General features: G+C 46.2%; 1 protein-coding gene across 5 annotated transcripts in view; it reads right to left on the bottom strand.

Moving 5' to 3' along the window:
• The window catches only part of LOC119374688 (cysteine-rich motor neuron 1 protein), a 444,084-nt gene that overhangs the window by 49,222 nt on the left and 377,373 nt on the right, over positions 1–17,489 (bottom strand). For all 5 annotated transcript variants that reach the window (XM_049420441.1, XM_049420442.1, XM_049420443.1 and 2 more), the window contains one exon: positions 1,576–1,690. In XM_049420441.1, the coding sequence (XP_049276398.1) occupies positions 1,576–1,690 (115 nt within the window). The remainder of the gene's footprint in view (positions 1–1,575; positions 1,691–17,489) is intronic.

The raw sequence follows: 17,489 nt of genomic DNA, 5'->3' as shown, positions 1-17,489 counted from the left end.
TGACCTAAAATTTAGGTGGACCATGAATTTAGGTGAATCCCAGGTGGCCAGAATTAATCCGGTTTCATCCTCTACTGTTATATATGCGCGCAACATTACCATCGTTTCCTACACTGCTGCCCTCTATACGTCGCCCTTGGACTAAACCAACAACTAGCACCACCTACGTTACGCGTCCTTAATCTGTACCTGAAGAATGAACAGTTCCACTTCTTGTCTGGACTGGGTTGGCCCCGTATTCATCGCGCTCCAACAACAACACAACTACGACGTGCCTCGTAATCATGCCAACCATACGCTGGTTTTGGCACGTAAAACACCGTCATTTTTTTTTTGCCCTTTATATTCAGCTAGCATCTAGCAGTGAACCAACGTAACACGTGCACGCATCTCGTGGCTAGGGCGCGTCAAGAGTGCAGCCCATCCCGCCTGCCCTGTTTTGCAGAGCGGGCGCCGACGAGGCGCCCCGTCTGTGAACGGCTTGCCCTTGTCCCGAGTGCAGGCATACAGTAGGCACGCATGGTATGCCAGCGATGATGAAAAACAAGAAGAACAAGACTACAATAACGACTAAAAAGAACGAGTAACGAGTATACAGTGCCCGCTCTAGCTGCTATGGTATATGGGCAAAACAGCACAGTGTTGTGTATATACCTAACGAGCCTCCTGCAAGGCCATTCGGCCACGTAGCCGGTGTATGTATACACGTGCCGTCCGGCGGCATGGCGTATGACGTACATCAGGCGAAGCGAGCTGCGTGGTGTTGCATTTTAAGATGTTTGTCGACTGCGAAAGTGGGGGACGTGTGGCTACTGAAGAGCACGGGGCCGCTACAGCGAAATAGCACGTTATGGGAGAAAGGAACTGTAGGGAAAGATGAAGGCAGCTCAGGTATCGTGGTGCATAACGTAACACACACACACACACACACACACACACACACACACACACACACACACACACACACACACACACACACACACACACACACACACTGAAGCTGTATGCATATTGTTTATTTTATGTATTTGTGGCAAGAGAATTAAGGTAGAAGGTCAATGGGCCAGTTGTAGACAGACAGACAGACAGACAGACAGACAGACAGACAGACAGACAGACAGACAGACAGACAGACAGACAGACAGACAGACAGACAGACAGACAGACAGACAGACAGACAGACAGACAGATAGATAGATAGATAGATAGATAGATAGATAGATAGATAGATAGATAGATAGATAGATAGATAGATAGATAGATAGATAGATAGATAGATAGATAGATAGATAGATAGATAGATTCATGGATGGATTCATGGATGGATATTCAGTTACAAATTAAGTAAGATTAATTACTATAACACACATGAATCAACGTATTACGACAACATTTTTGATGTAACAGAATATCGAGTGCCTTGAAGTAATGATGTGTGAATTTGACGCACTTACAGGTCGTGTCTGAACTATGAAAAGTCGACAGATCCGGAGCCCGCGGGAAGGCTGTTCGGTGATGTGTTTCCTGTGGTTCTCACCGTGCACAAAAACATAGAAATGCATCGTGCGAACTTACCCTCCACTGATGGGACAGCAGCTCTTGGGGGACACTTGCGACGGCAGCGCGTAGCTGTCCTCTGGACACGGCTTGGACGCCACTACTGGACACACGATGGCCGAACAGTTGCGCTCTGCACGTGAAAGAGATGTTGCGAAGATGATTAGTAGAATTCAAACGCCTGCGGGCCCGGCATTTCAACAAGAAAGTGATGAATACCCTCAATTATCATCTCAATATTAAGTGCGAATATCTCAAATTACATGCTACTTTGTGAATCTCCAAAAGAAAGAAAAAGGGCGCTTCCATACATTGACACCCACAACACTTCCATAGAAGCGACTACGTTCACGTTGATAATAAAATAGATAATTAACAAACATTCGTTAATTAGTCTTCTAAAATTATTAATTATTCTTTTAACAGAAGCAAAGTATATCCGCCTCGTCCGCTAGAGTTCCTCGGGAAAGACGTCAGGCCCCTTACTGGCAAAGCATTTTCACAAAAGGATATGTATCGGCTAAAGCACACCATGGTAACGAAGTGACCGTGAGAGCACCAAGATGCAGGCGGATATACGTACATGACAAGGATATACGCTTTTAAAAAACTGTTTATTCGTCAACGTTTCAATCGGAGACCGATCTGTATCAAGGTCATGACTATATATATATACATATATATATATATATATATATATATATATATATATATATATATATATATATGCACCGGGTGTTACGACAGGGAACACGCGCGCATGCATGTTTCATCGCTTTCCATGCATGCGCATCGAATGTAGAGACACCCTTGAGAGAAGGAGGCCGGGGATAAAACGAAGCCATTCGAATGCCAAGCACCCATTATTCACGCCTCCGAAGCAGTCGAGCGGCTCATTAAACGACGTTATATGACGCAACAAAAACCACCGCTGCTCCGGAATAGCAAGCGTTCACTTTCTCCACTAACAGAGCTTTGGTTTTTCTTTTCTTTTCTTATTTTTTGAAACCGCGCACGCCTGCTCGACGCCGCAGCGCGAAAGGTGCGCGCAAGGATCGTCCCTTGCGCGTACCAGCCGGCCGCGTGTGTACCGCGTTCACTCGAACGTAATCCGCGGCTCCCTGTGGGCTATTTTACGGGAGGGTAAGAGCGCATACCAGTGCAAACGGCAACAGAGGACAGAAGGGAGGACACAGAGCGTTGAACTTCAGCACTCTGTGCCTTCTCTTCTGTCTCCTCTTGTCGGATGCGCTGATATGCACTCTTAATCATGTTGTACCAACACGCCCAATCCTACATGATTTTACGGTTAGGTTTAGGTTCCGCCATATTGGGCTGTTAACACTGCCGTTTTGTATCTTTAACAACTAAACGAACAGTGCTACGGTATACTGGCGTAGTCAGGGGGTGTGTGTATGTATACGCATGTAAAATTGAAAATTTTACATGCGTATATATACACGCACACACGAACATACATAAAATATAATTGACACCCCCCCCACCCACACACACCTTCCTTGCCCTTAGTATAAGATTTCTGGCTACGGTGCTGCTACGGTGGCTGCATACACATGAAAACGGTTGGGTTGGTGCATCTGACGTTTCATGAGCTTGTTCAACTCGCGTCACGACACCAAAAAAAAAAAAAAAATCGTTTAACAGCCCATGATGGCGGCGCCCATGTATCGCAAGTAAACTCGTCTATGCATAGCAGCGCTGTAGAACCGGTGCTAATGAAAGCCCACCCAGCAAATCAGAAAGGTAGGCAGATAAAAGAATGGATAGGCAAGTAGACGTAGAGAGGGGGACAGAGATGTAGTTAGATAGCGATACATATATCGGTTGGGACCGTCGCGACGCTTGCTCAGGCAAGAGCTCACATGAGGAGACCCGACTTTTAAGACAATTTATACTTTCGCGTTCGGCGCATGATAGCCCTAGTTGTTTATGTGACATTACACCCAACAAACAAAGAATATATCAACAGATAACAAGAGATATGAGGTTGGTGTAGAGAAGAGACGCCACTTCTCTGTAGCCCTGTATAGGGAGCACGACTCAGCGTCTTGTATGCGACTAAAAGCGGTAATTCAGACCTCCCTCTCTCTCTTTCTCTGAGCACTGTACACACGGACGGTGCCTATACACCTTTCCTTGTGGGATTTCTCGCCGTCCCTGGGTTTACGACTTTCTTCGGCGGTCGTTCGTCTCGTATATATAAATCCCTCGAAGCGAGCTTGCACAGCCCCGCGAGTGCAGTGTAGTTATACAGAGCCGATCGTAAAAATCGAAAGCCCTCGGCGCGTGCACCGGGAAAAAAGAAAAAAAACTGGAGCCTGGAACGGCGATGTTCAACACGAGCCACGTCTTCGCCTTTAAGACTCGAAGAACACGACGACGCGCACTCTTGTTGCATGCGACTGGTCAGCCGGTCCATGCGAGCCGCCTCCACGTTTCTCTTTTAACAGCATGGCTGTTTAAGCTCGGAGTAGGGCCGGTGTTTTAGACAGAAAACTCGGCGGGAGTGCGCCACTGAAAGCGGGTATGTGCCAAGGAGCTCCTAGCATAGCACAGCCATGCATAGTATAGTATAGTATAGTATGGTATAGTATAGTATAGTATAGTATAGTATAGTATAGTATAGTATAGTATAGTATAGTATAGTATAGTATAGTATAGGAAAGGGATGTGTGGGTTTGGAGGAGAGAAGGCAATATAGAAAGAGTTAAATAAAGAAATATGAAAGAAAGAAGAACGAAGAAGAAGATGTAGAAATAGATAAAGAAAGATGGAAGACAGATTGAAGAGGATGAAGACTGAAGAAAGAACTCAAATTGAAATAGCCAGGTGGTGGCACTTGCTTGCTAGCTCCGCTGTTTACTCATATTTTAGAGGCGTGGAATTTTGTTTTTTGTTAATCTCTTTTCGTTCTGTCTTCCTCATTTCTCCATCTCGTAGATGATGTCATCTTCTTTCGTAAGCTTCATGCGAAAGCAAGTCCAGTCCTCTGTTTCTCTTCCTTTTGGCAGTGTTGCTTTGCGCTTGGTTAAATGTCTAATGTCAATCTCATCCAAACTTTTTTTCGCTAATATTCTAAACGTCTCCTAAAACTCCCATCCACTTTGAAACCCAGAGCCTCTGATATATACACATCTCAATTCCACGGGTCTCGTATGGGTGAATATCCTGACCTTTCATTGCAATGTGTCGAGTAGTTTCCGGATCTTTCTCGCAGCAGGCGCGTTCCTTCCCTCCTGCTGCGAATGCACACTCGGGTGTGTTTTCGCCCACTTTATCGGCGAAGTGTGCGCCTCCTCGCGTCATATGTAATACCGCTTCAATTTGTCGTTTGCTTTTCCCTACAGCTGTAGCTATAGGCCTATCTCAAAAACTCGTCACTCGCATCTCCGTTTTTAAGTTTCTCCTTACCTGCTTCTTTGTTCTTTCGTAATTGAACAGCCGGGTTTAAGAGGGAATTCAGAGAATGCGTGCCCAACGCAACTGACTGTGCTTTTTAAGAGAGACGGAGTGTCCATAACGAGCATATGTACAACCTTGGACGGACTGCTCAAACAAGGCGAAAAGTTCAACTCAGACAGAATGTTTATAGAAAACGAAATGTTCAGTGGAATGCTCAAACAAGATTCAATGTTCAACCCAGACGAAATGTTGAAACAAGAGGAAATATTCAACCCAGACGGAATGTTCAAAGAGAAAAGGTTCGACCCAGACTGGACGTTCAAAAAAGAGTGAATGTTCAACCTAGACGGACTGTTCAACCAAGACGGAATGTTCAAACAAAATGAAATGTTCAACCCAGACGAAATGTTGAAAAAGAGGAAATGTTCAACCTAGACGGAATGTTCAAAGGGAAAATGATCAACCCATGCAGGCTGGATGTTCAACAAAAGAGTGAATGTTCAACCTAGACGGAATGTTCAACCCAGACGGAATGTTCAAACAAAACGAAATGTTCAACCCAGACGAAATGTTGAAACAACAGGAAATGTTCAACCCAGACGGAATGTTCAAAGAGAAAACATTCAACCCAGACTGGATGTTCAAACAAGAATGAATGTTCAACAGAGGCGGAATGTCTGAGAGCGAATGCCCAAACAAGACGAAATGTTCAGCACGCCTGAACAACCTCAGAATCCGTATGTCCGCTTTCGGTTATACATGAATATGAATGTCTCGCTAGACATTCAGGCCGCAAAAACGTTCAAGAGGCCACGGACCGTCGACTTGTTTGTTTTCTTTTCCATGTCCGAAAAAAAAAAACCCCTCTCGAAGCGCAGCGCCGGCCGACAGATGCGTGAAACAAAAACAGTATAGACATAAAACATCGAGTAACAAGATGTACATAAACACACACACACAAAACACAACAACAAAAAAACAGCGGCGTGTGTTTGGGTACAAGGCGAGACAACAACAAAAACCGAGCGGCCTCCAGAGCGTGCGCCAGACGTTCAGACACGTCATCTTTTTTTTTCTCTCTCTCTCCCTGACGCTCGTAAAAATTGCTCGCTCATGAATGATGCACTTATCCTCAAGCCAAGCTTCGCGGTTAGTCGACGCCGCTACAGTCTTCTCATCCTGTTTATTATTTTTATTTTAATTCTTCGACGCGTCTTCATCGCCGCATAGTCCCGTTTTTATGGCACTCCGCTCTCAGCCGGCCTCCTTTATATTATTACTTCCCTTGCGCTACGGCGGCACCTCCCTCTCTCTCGTGTTCTTCCTCGCTCGAGCAACAACAACAACCACTTCACGCTAGACGGCGCCATACTGTTAAGGTTATTTCTCTAGCGGCTTATAAGAGGTCTCCCTGTTGTAATGCGGCGGCCCAAGAATGGACATTTTTTGTTATTTCTGTTGTTCTTACACAGCGCAGCGCGCGTTGCCTGTCTGGCGTTCCTTTTTATACAGGCTTTCAGCGCACGTCCTACATGTTGCTGGTATACATACACCTTTGGCGTACAGTGTTGACTTGAATTTCTGCGTAGAATTTGAATATGGATGTTTTGTAGTTTGCGGTTTATTTTAGACGGAAACACGTCTCCGTGTATGCGGGATTCAACGCAGAATCAGAGTATACACGTTCCATATAGTTCGCCGTTTATAGGCCCTTTCACTGGAAAGTGGGAACACCTACTTTCTGGGCTGTTGCACGGAAATACAAAGGGTGACGTTGCTGCCTTGGCAGTGCATCTTCTTTTTAGGAGGGGGGGGGTCACGCATGTTTACTACAATATAGAGAGGATTATGGCGGCACCCAGGGAGCCTTCCTTGAAAAAGGTGCACAGAAGCAAACACGGCAATCGCGCGCAAGCCGCATAGGCTCGAATTTATGACGGATATCGTATACGGCCAGGCCGCATAAACGCAGACAGCGCGCACGCACGCACGAGCCGCGGCAATGAACTGGTATTGTTTGGGCTGGCGAGAGTTGTTGCCTTTATCGCGGTTGCGAAAGGGCGTGGCTGGCGGCTCAACGAACTCTCGTTTTTAAAGCTCCGGCAAGTTCTACGAGAGCACAGAAAGGGTTTAAGAAAAGCTGTCCCGTAGCATTTGCAAAGCAGAACAGTCCTTCCCGTGTTTTGAGAGTCGTTGAAAAAGGGCGAAGCACCCTGCTCGAAACATGACGGCTTGACACAGCTAGAATGTTTTGCTGCCGTGACCAACTAGTGTCTTTCGATTGATATATATATATATATATATATATATATATATATATATATATATATATATATATATATATATATATATATATATATTAGATAGATAGATAGATACAGATAGATAGACACAGATAGGTAGACACAGATAGATAGATAGATAGATAGATAGATAGATAGATAGATAGATAGATAGATAGATAGATAGATAGATAGATAGATAGATAGATAGATAGATAGATAGATAGATAGATAGATAGATAGATAGATAGATAGATAGATAGATAGATAGATAGATAGATAGATAGATAGATAGATAGATAGATAAATCGGGAGGTTGACTAAAATGTGTCCAGATTGTTACCCTGTACGTGGTGAGGGAAATGAGGGGATAAAAGACACTCCAAAAAGCGACGCTTTCGAGTCGCCACTTTGACGTATGCATTTAATTTGTGTTAAAGCAAAGAACCTTATGTCTCTTGAGTCGAAAAATCCGCCGTTGACAACTCGAACTGTAGCAAAAGCTATTAGAACATGATGACGTCTTTACGTGAAATCATCATACGACGTCAACACGTTAAATCGTCCCTTGGTAAAAGATGGGCCGATCGTGGCTGTAGTACTTGAATACCACGTGAGGTGCAGAAACCGCACGGGGTGGGGAGGGGGAAGGAACAATCCAATAAACTGAGAATATAGTGAGAGCATGGACTTGTGCCTGTGCTCTTTTGGTGTTACCGAAAGGGACTGTGACTTGAGGTTCCGTGCTTTCGCGTTCGCAGAAACTCGCGTTGCCTAGCAACCACTTGGCACAGCTTCGCCTGGCTTCGACGAGTGCGCCGCCTAGCAATGCGTTAGAGGAAGGAAAGGAGCAGAAGAGTAGTGGAGAGGAGAAGGAGAATATATCAAAGAAAATTTCTTGGCGAGGCGGGATTCGAACCCGGGTACCCACGGGCCGAAGGCGAGCGTCGTAACCACTCGGCTATCCAGGCACGCTAGCAGAGCGAGCATTTATGGGAGCCATATCATTGCGTTGCTATGGGTGAGGGAACGAGAGAAAGAAAGAGACAGAACTAAAGAGAGAAAGAAATATAGAGACAGAGATAGAAAGAAAGAGAAAGAAAGCATAGCATAGCCATGCATAGTATAGTGTAGCAAGGAGGCGGGAAAGGGAAGTGGGGGTGAGGAGGAGGGACAGGTCAGGAGCTCCGCTGTTTCCACAGTCTTCGCACCACTATAGTGCGTATAGCTGGCCCAATTCTTTTTGTTTGAATATCGTGAAATCCGCTGCTTTTTGCTCTCTATGAAAGCCCCCGCCAAGTCCTGTCAAGCTGTCCTCAACAGCATTTTGCCTGCCTCCCCCTCCCCCCCCCCCCCGCCCTATATTTATACCTTTCCCTATATTCTCCGTTGCTGCTCTTCCATACGTTACACGAATGTATTGGACATTGATTGATTGTTGCATCGGAACTTCAGCGTTCCATGATCGCGTCAGGGGAGGCAAAGAACGTTTCACTTTCGGGATTCCAGTTTGTAGCAAGAAGCTTTTAAACCTCCTTGGTTTATAGCGCCCCGTTAACGCCTTGCGTCTCTGAGGCAACGCAAAAAAAAAAAAAAAAAACGAGGGAAAAAAATATACCGCGGAAAGGAAATGGCGTTCTTTAGAGCCTCACCGGGGGCGTTTGTGTGTGTGTGCCCGCAGCGGCAAGTCGAAAACAGTATACGCGATGATTCAGTGAGGTGACTTTAACGTACGTTCTCTCGCCGTGGCTTTGCTGGCGAAGCGTTGAAAAGAGCGTGACGCTACAGAGTTTGTTTTTCACATCTCTCGTCGGCGGAACTTTTTTCCAGCTTTCTCGACTTTCTTTTATCCGCGTTCCATCACTTTTCGCCTCGCGAACTTGCGCGCGCGCGCAGCCCCATGCCAGCGCGGATAACAGGGGTACGCTTGTTGAGGAAAGTGTTTTTCGTGGTGTCTGGGCAACTTAGTCGCGTCTATACAGTGCCTCCATGGCGTCGATGACGCTGGCATAACGGCGTACCAGGGGCCGTTGAACGCCGCGCGGAGACCGTGTTTTTATAGCTCCTATCGCGACGCACTCCGCCACTTTGTAAACGTTTCCCTTCAAATTCGGCGAGCTGCTTTTAGCGGCAAGTCAATCGTTCCAGCGGTATACAAGATCGCTTGAAGTTCGGCCATTGTTTGGATATGGGCATGGATATGGGCAACACCCATAAATCGGTAAACTGCGCTCGTGAGTCATCAGCCAGGGTGGTCTAGCGGTTATGGTGCTGCTCGACTGCTGAACCGAAGATCGCGAGGTCGAATACCGGCCGCATTTTGCTTGAGGTCCGTGTACTTAGATTTAGGTGCTCGTTAAACAACCCCAGGTTGTAGAAATTTCCGAAGCCCTCCACTGCGGCGTCCCTCATAATCGTATCGTGGTTTTTGGACATTAATGAATGCAACTCTTTATACCCCAACAATTATTATTGTATGAACTCGTGAATCGACTCATTCAGACTCATGGGATTCGGGTATTTATATATATGTGTCACCCTGGGAGCGTTAGTCAGCGGCGCTCGTAGCTATGACGGCGAATGTGGAACACTCCTCTTTGCCAGGTGACATCATGTAGGACGTGATGTTCACGAGCTGGCAGCTGACCACCACGGTGTACAGATATATCTCACACCGTGCTGACCACTAAACCCTCGCGTGCTACTTGAAGGTGTGTTACGTTCAATGTACTTTCTGTAGAAGTGCAACTGAGCGTCATGCGTAACAATTATGCCGGCGTGCCCACCAGAGGTTGACAGAATTAACGGAGCCGCAGTTCAAAGAACTCTTTTTGCGTCGCTACGGCCCTCGCTTGGACACTCAATCACCAAGACTACTCAGCGGGGCTCATATGGGCGCAGATTCACCAATATTGGGCTCTGGTGGGCTCACTTGTGCTCAAACTCACTGACATTCCACTTAGCCGGGCACACTCGGGCTCAATCTCACCAATGCTCTGCTGAGCCGGACTCACTTGACTCAACCGAGGTGGCTAGGGCTCAAGCTCACGAGTACGCTACTTGGTTGGGCCTACTAATGCACAAACTCGCCAATCCTCGACTTAGCCTGGCTCACTTGGACTCAAGCTCACCAATACTCTACTCAGACGGGATGGCTCGGGCTCATACTCAGCAATACCCTGCTCAGCCGGTCTCGAACTCGTCAATACACCGCTGAGTCGAGCATTATAGGGGACGTTTGATATGGTTGTCTAAGACAACGGGCCCTTAGACTTATTGAAGGAGTCCTGAGACAAAAATTTTCGCCCCGCGTTTTTTTGCTGCAATGTGTTGCTGGGGGCCTGTTAGTCATAACACGGCACATCGTTTGCTGCAGCGCGCGACAGATAATTAATTACAAGCTCCTCATTACCGACACAGCCTCAGTTTCGGTTTGACAGAGCTCCAAAAACGGCAAGCCGCCGGGTGCAACTATCACCACCTAGCGAGTGAAACGCTCGGTCACGTGAGCACACAGAACAGTGACGCATTTCCGCGCGGTCTGTCGTCGTCGGGCTCATCGTCGATTTTCTTGCGGCGGGGATCGAAGGAATTTTCGACGTGGCGAATCACTTCATGTTTGACCCGCTGGCGAGGAGCGATTCGTCGGGAAGCGCGTCAAAACAGAAATGGTGGCTACGACGTCATCGTAACTTGTACCGGCTGCAACGGTTACGTAGGGGAAGTAGGGGGGTCACCTCGGGTTACCTCCGAGGGTGTCAATGCACTAGGTGCGGCCTATAATGCTGGATCGCGCTCGCGAACTTCAAAATTCATATAAAATACCTTCCAAGCTTTATTCGCTGCCGATATTTAGCAGATGGTAGACGCACGTACACGGAAATCGATCCAGCAGGCTATCTCGGCCGCGAAATTTTGTGTCAGTACCCCATTAAGGCGAAAACGTTCGATACCTCACAAACGCGCAAACTGAACGTCGGCGGCGTGAACGCGACTGATGCAGAAAAAATCACAGCATATCCACGGAGTGAATGATGATGAGTGGGCGAAGCTGCGGAGATTCATCGGTAAACCGTGAATCTTCCGTGAATTCTGGCCAGTGCATCATCACCGACGTGAGATCGGGTGCGTTTATATTAAAGGTTCGATGAGAGTTATGACGACTTGCAGCTCACTTTAATTTTACATGTACGCTGTGAATTTTCATTGTTTAATCACGCACAGGAGGAATCGCACACACGCACTACCTTGGAGGTCAAAATCCAGTGCCTATATATACGGGGTGGTCAGTGAACGGTTGTGCAGCGCGAGCGGTCGGTTTTTTCAATCAAGACGCTGCCGCGACGCTGCCTGCGTCGGCGCCGCTGCGCCGCGAGGCAAGATAGGGGGGGGGGACCGTAGGAGAGGAGAAAGAGGGGGAAGCGTAGGAGAGGAGAGGACGATACATATCACGTACTGTCGCAGCGCATTGTCTTTAGGGAGCCTTCATGTGTGCACGCCCCCTCCGTTTTTAAAGGGGCCCTGCACCCTCAATTACGCACGTTGTTTTTATCGGCCGTTTGCTTTCTATGGGTCTTGGTGACGGCTGTGGCACCAACGAAAGCGGCGAGAACGAAGCGTTTGATATTTTAATTTGCTTCCGAAATGGGTTTCCGCGCCGATTGCAGCGTCGTACAACGACAATTTCTGTTACAGGAAGTGAGGTAGCGTGCGTGACTTATGCTGTTCGTTTTGATTGGTGGGAAATAAATAATATATAGTACACGCTTGCGACACACTGAGTATGTGGAATTTACTCATTTTACTGTGTTTAATGCTCGTTACAGCTGCGAAAAGAACACCAATTTGTGCATCGATTTTAACTTATCAGAAACTGCGACACAGATGGCGCTGCCGAACGGCCTACTCAAGGCGCAGCCGGCGCAGCCTTCATCAATACACTGTGCTTTGCATTTCTTTCTTACACAGATTTTCCATGTGCTCGAGGTGTCTAGGTGTGTTTGCGTACCTACCATCAACTGCTGGTGTCCGTCTTTGGTATTTGTCACCTGCCAGCATTGTGTTGAGTAAACTTGATTGTGTGCACGTTCCTCATGGTTCGATATAAGTGCGCGGTAACCGGCTGCGCAAGCAGCAGCGAAACTGGGGGACTGTCGTTTCATTCTTTTCCCACGGCCGATGATCGACGGAAAATGTGGTTGGAGGCGCTAGGCTGTGGAAGCAGTGGAAGTACACTGGCACGCCGGGTATGCTCGCTGCATTTCGACGAGCGCGCCTTCACACGTGTTGGCTCCGAGACTCAACGTGGTATGAAGCGACGGCGGCTGTGCCCCGACGCAGTTCCGAAAGGCAGCGCATCTGCTGCTGGGGTTGGACGTGCTATTACTGAAGAGCGCACAGGAACAGACGCTGCCGTGAGTACAAATTTGTGAACTGCCGTGTGGTTAGTCAGTTTTTACCGCGAAAGCTGTTAACATATGACAAGAGCCTTTTTTTTTTTTTTGTGGCGTAGTTTTCCGCGCCGCTACTGCCGTTGTTCGTAACCGCAATCACGCAAAATGAGAGGAAAAAACCCTGGTTCTTGCAGGATTTGAAACCAGGCACCCTGCGCGCAGTCGAGTATATTTACCACAGAGGCTCAGGCACTATCGTACTTACGCTGCCGCGAGTACTATAGAGCCTGTACTTCAAACTTATTCGCAAAAAAAAGAACCCGTCACGCCGGGTGATGAATAATGTTAACAAATGTAACGTAACTTTGCAACTGTTCATCGTTAAATTTCGACATAACACTAGGCACAGCCTGCGACGTTGTTGCGTATGCAACCGCTTGCATTTGTTGCCACTGTGCAACCGTCAAACTTCGATCTCTTGAGTGTGCGCATATCCGCAGAACACAAAGCCTGACCACCCAGTTATGCAGTTCTAGATGAGGCAGCTGGAGCATGGCTGTGAGATTGTTGTATGACGAATCGTTGGCCAAGGTTATGAATTACTGTGCAGAATCACAGCCTATCTTTTAATCTTGCAGATGCTTGTATGCCCTATGGAAGCATCATGGACAGTGGAACACAATCCTTCAGCACTCACCAACACATCGGTAGGCTTTTTACCTGCTGTGTATTCACATGTGAACTCTTCTTGAAAACTGGAAGTAGCTGCAAGAATTGTGCTGGTTTAACCTTTCTGAACAGGATAACAGCATTCATTTCGTGGAGTCGGACTTCGCCATTGGCTGCAATGCAGAAGTTGGCACAGACACCGGAGCATGCGGTGACATGTCCCTCACTCATCTGACTGCCGGTTGCAAGGTATGCAGAATTAACTCTCGGAGACTTGAAGTAAACATGTTGACGGCGTTTTGTTATTGCTGTTTGCAGCCTAAAGAGAGTGCCAGAAGTGACCACAGTTACTGCAGAATGCGTCATTTTGCTGTGCAAACTGATGGGGTGCAAGCTACACACATGGTGTCGAAAGGTATGCTAAATGCTAACATAGCTGCTTGAAAAATATACGCACTTTGTAGTTATATTTCAACGTGGTGAAAATTCCTGCATTCTAAGCTTTTCTACACATTCCAAAAAGTCAAGTTTGTTTAGTGATGAGACATGCCACTCCAAATGACGTGTTGAGTTATGTGGCTGTAGGAGGGCACTAAAAAGCCAGCATTCTGCTTCAGGTGTGCAGGTGGCAACTACTCCAAAAGTTCGTTCCGAAGGGACACAGACGGACTTCCAGGCTTGGTCAACTGCGGGATGTGGGGATGAATTGGAAGACACTGCAGAGATACTTGACTCATCAGGTCACCGTATAAGAGCACCGCTTCCATCATCTCCAATAAGATGCTCGACACCACTGCCATCGGCAAAGGATCTCGACGAAACATATGAGCCATCATTTCATGACTCACATCTGTAAGGCTTCATGCGTTGATGTACTTTCAATAGCATTTGTCCAGGGAACAGTTAAATTTGTTATTGAAACAATTGTAAATATTTGTGCAAGCATTACAGCCTTCTCATGAAGCATACTGTAGTGAGGAATGGCAGAATAATTTTGGCCAACTGGTGTTTTGAACAAACATATAAATGCATGTGAACAAGTATTTTTGCACATCGTGCGCAGTGAAGTGCACATGCTGTGGCCAATGTCGCACTGCCACCTAGAGATCAGTGATGAAACATGAGATCCATGACGTTACTGTTGTAGACATATTTTCTTTACTGGTTGCTGTTGCTGTTCCCACCTATTCAAATGTAATCTTCCCTACAAGTAGTTATTTTTGTCTTATGCTGTTTTTTTGCAGACCAAGTGGTTGTGATTCTGTGCCACCTAGCGCTGAAAAACAGTACATCGTTTTTGAAAGCTGCTTGATGGAGCTATTCAGCATGTGCACAGTTTGCCAAGCATCGTGTAAAGCTGAAACTACACTCTATGGCTCCCTTCTACAAGTTGAGACCACCTGTGCTTGTGGGCACAAGAGTTGTTGGTTGAGCCAACCAAAAGTTTCTAATAGGGCTTTGGGTGGCATGCTTTTGTGTGCCGCTATATGCTTCTCAGGCGCGAGTCCTGAGAAAGTTCTGAGGCTGCTGAAGCAAGCCAATATTCAAGTGCCATCTACGAGGACCTACTACAGCTACCAAGGTGCACTGTTCCAGCCCGCCATACAACGTGTAGGTACCAAGCGCACTATAATTTGTACAGTATCACTTTCAGCGGCTGTGTGTACAATCATAGGCGTGCACAGGGGGGGCCAAGGGGGCGAGAAGGGGGGGCGCAAAGTCAGCCCTATACATTGTAGGGGGGGCGAGAAGAGGGGCGCAAAGGCAGCCGCATACATTGACATAATAGGGAGGGGGGCGCTGCGACGAACCTTCGCCCCCCCTGAAGGGGAACCCTGCGCACGCTTATGTGTACAATTACACATAACTAATTTAGGGGCTTCTCACACAATGTGTGTTGCCTCAACCAGCTTGAACCACGACATACACATTTGTACACGCTTCCCAAGTGGACAACTAGCGTTCATTTAACTTCACTGCACTGCATAACGCTGCAGAGGATCGCCTTGCTGAAGACACTGCCATGGCATGATATAGCTAATTCAGCCAGCATTTTGTCACACTTAGTATTGCAATACATTCCATTAGAATAGGAAATGCGCAGTGAATCGGTTGAAGATTATCTACAAGGTGCTTCCTTGACTGCTACAAATGTAGCACAGCTTTTCATCAAAGTCAGTTTCGGTGAGGTTCAGGTGGTGAGCACATTTCAGGCACTTCAATTTTTAGGATCAGTAGAGCAATATTATGATTATTTTTGTTGCTACTGCAGAAAATGAAACCCATAACTCTATTCCCAGCAGGACAATGCATAGCTGCTGAGTGTGCATAGCAGCTAATCAGTCAGAAAACGTAGCTGACAGTTCATTTAGTTGGCTCACTCCAGATGAAAACAGCACCAACATAAAGTCTATTACCATGATTATGGGCTACTACTTGTGCTGTGTCAAGCAGTGGTACTGTTTTCATGAGGAAAAGAGATCACGTATGAATAAATGCTGCCATTTTCAACTTTTCTTAGAAGCTTGGTGTGCTTGTGTTATAGGTTGGGGACACTGAACGAGAGGCTGTAATCGAAAGCCTTCATGGACCAGTAGCATTAGCTGGTGACGGCCGGTGCGACTCTCCCGGTTTTCTGCGAAGTTCATGACTTACACTTTCATGGCCATTCAAACTAGTAAAATCACCATTTCGTTCAGGTGCAGCTTGGAGAGGTGAGTTTAGTAGTTGTGACTTTTGCTGTGCATTCTTGCTGTTTTTAATATGAGTTGCAGCACTAGCACTGCACTAGATGTTCTATTAATGCACTGTAAATATGCCTTTATTGCACACTTTAGAACAGCGAGGTGAGATCCAGCAATGCCATGGAAAAATTTGGCCTGAAGAAGGGACTTGGGGAGCTAAAGGACCAGAACGTCACTATTTGTTCATTAACTACTGACAGGCACGTGGGCATCAAAAAGTACATGAGGACATGTGAGCCGTGGTATTGAACATACCTACGACGCGTGGCATGTTGGTAAAGGTTAAGCAAGGTCACCTTGGCAAACTTTTTGTGCCCTTAGAAAGCCAAATGGTGTTGCATTAATTTTTATGGGCCCTGGAAAGCAGCATTTTCACATACAAGTATACATGAGCTTGTTATGACCTTTCGTAAATATATGTGCAGCTTGGTGGCCCATAAGAACAACGGTAGCACAAATTCATTTAAATTTGGGTAGCTTTCGAGCCCAGCTTCAACTGATGGATAATTTATCTGAACATTACCAATAGGAAGTATAGTCGGGGAAGGAGCATGGATCTTTTTTTGTTTACTCTTGTACTTTCCATACTGCCTAGCACTCTCCACACACAAGTGCACCATAGTGTACAGTAAAAAGTCTGAGTTCATTATTTTGCAATGTTTTTCCCCTCTTGTAAGCATTTTATTATCCAGCTAGTAAAGTGCTAAGTTGCTGGTGTTATGTGACACAATAATACGCAGTCTACTGTTTTAAAATACAGGTGTCAAGAAAAAGCTCACAGTTGCAGCCAAGAAATCTGCTTGTGCTGCCTTGAAAGATTGGATACAGCCAGTGGTCAACCATCTGTACTGGTGTGTTGCCGTTAGTGAAGGTGACGGGGATCTACTGGTAGCCATGTGGAAGAGTAAGTGAACGTGATTTTACCAAACCATTTCTTAAACATAACAATGTTTGTCGATTTCGCTGCTAATACTGTAAATGAGGTATTATCTCATTTATCAAAGCCCTTTTACCTCTTTTGTAACCTTTTGCTTTCTGTCGATTGCTGTAGTTATCTTAACGCGTACGTCACACTCCTGAAGGATTTCTTTGTGAACTCACTTTCATACTTCCAAATTTTTTAATAGGTGGCATAATTCAATAAGGTAAGCAGGAAACTAATGTTGAACATTTCCTGCCAATACACTTTGTATTGTGACTCCATAAGTACAGAAACTTATTGATAAATATGCCTGCTGTTTTTGGTCAAACTATTTTCATGGTAGTTTAGAGAAAAACGGTCCTGATTAGAGAAAAACGTCCTGACTCGTGTTTCAACTGTATTTACTTCTTACTCTAAGTAAAGCATTCCACAATTGTTTACACGCAGTAAATGAGGTTTACTTTGAAAAGCTTCCGCATTATCAGGCAAATGCACAACC

This window comes from Rhipicephalus sanguineus, chromosome 11 (genome assembly GCF_013339695.2).
Source record: "Rhipicephalus sanguineus isolate Rsan-2018 chromosome 11, BIME_Rsan_1.4, whole genome shotgun sequence".
NCBI classification, from domain to species: Eukaryota; Metazoa; Arthropoda; class Arachnida; order Ixodida; family Ixodidae; genus Rhipicephalus; species Rhipicephalus sanguineus.
Note: the sequence above shows the minus strand (reverse complement) of the source record. Positions and strands in the feature narration are given on the sequence as shown.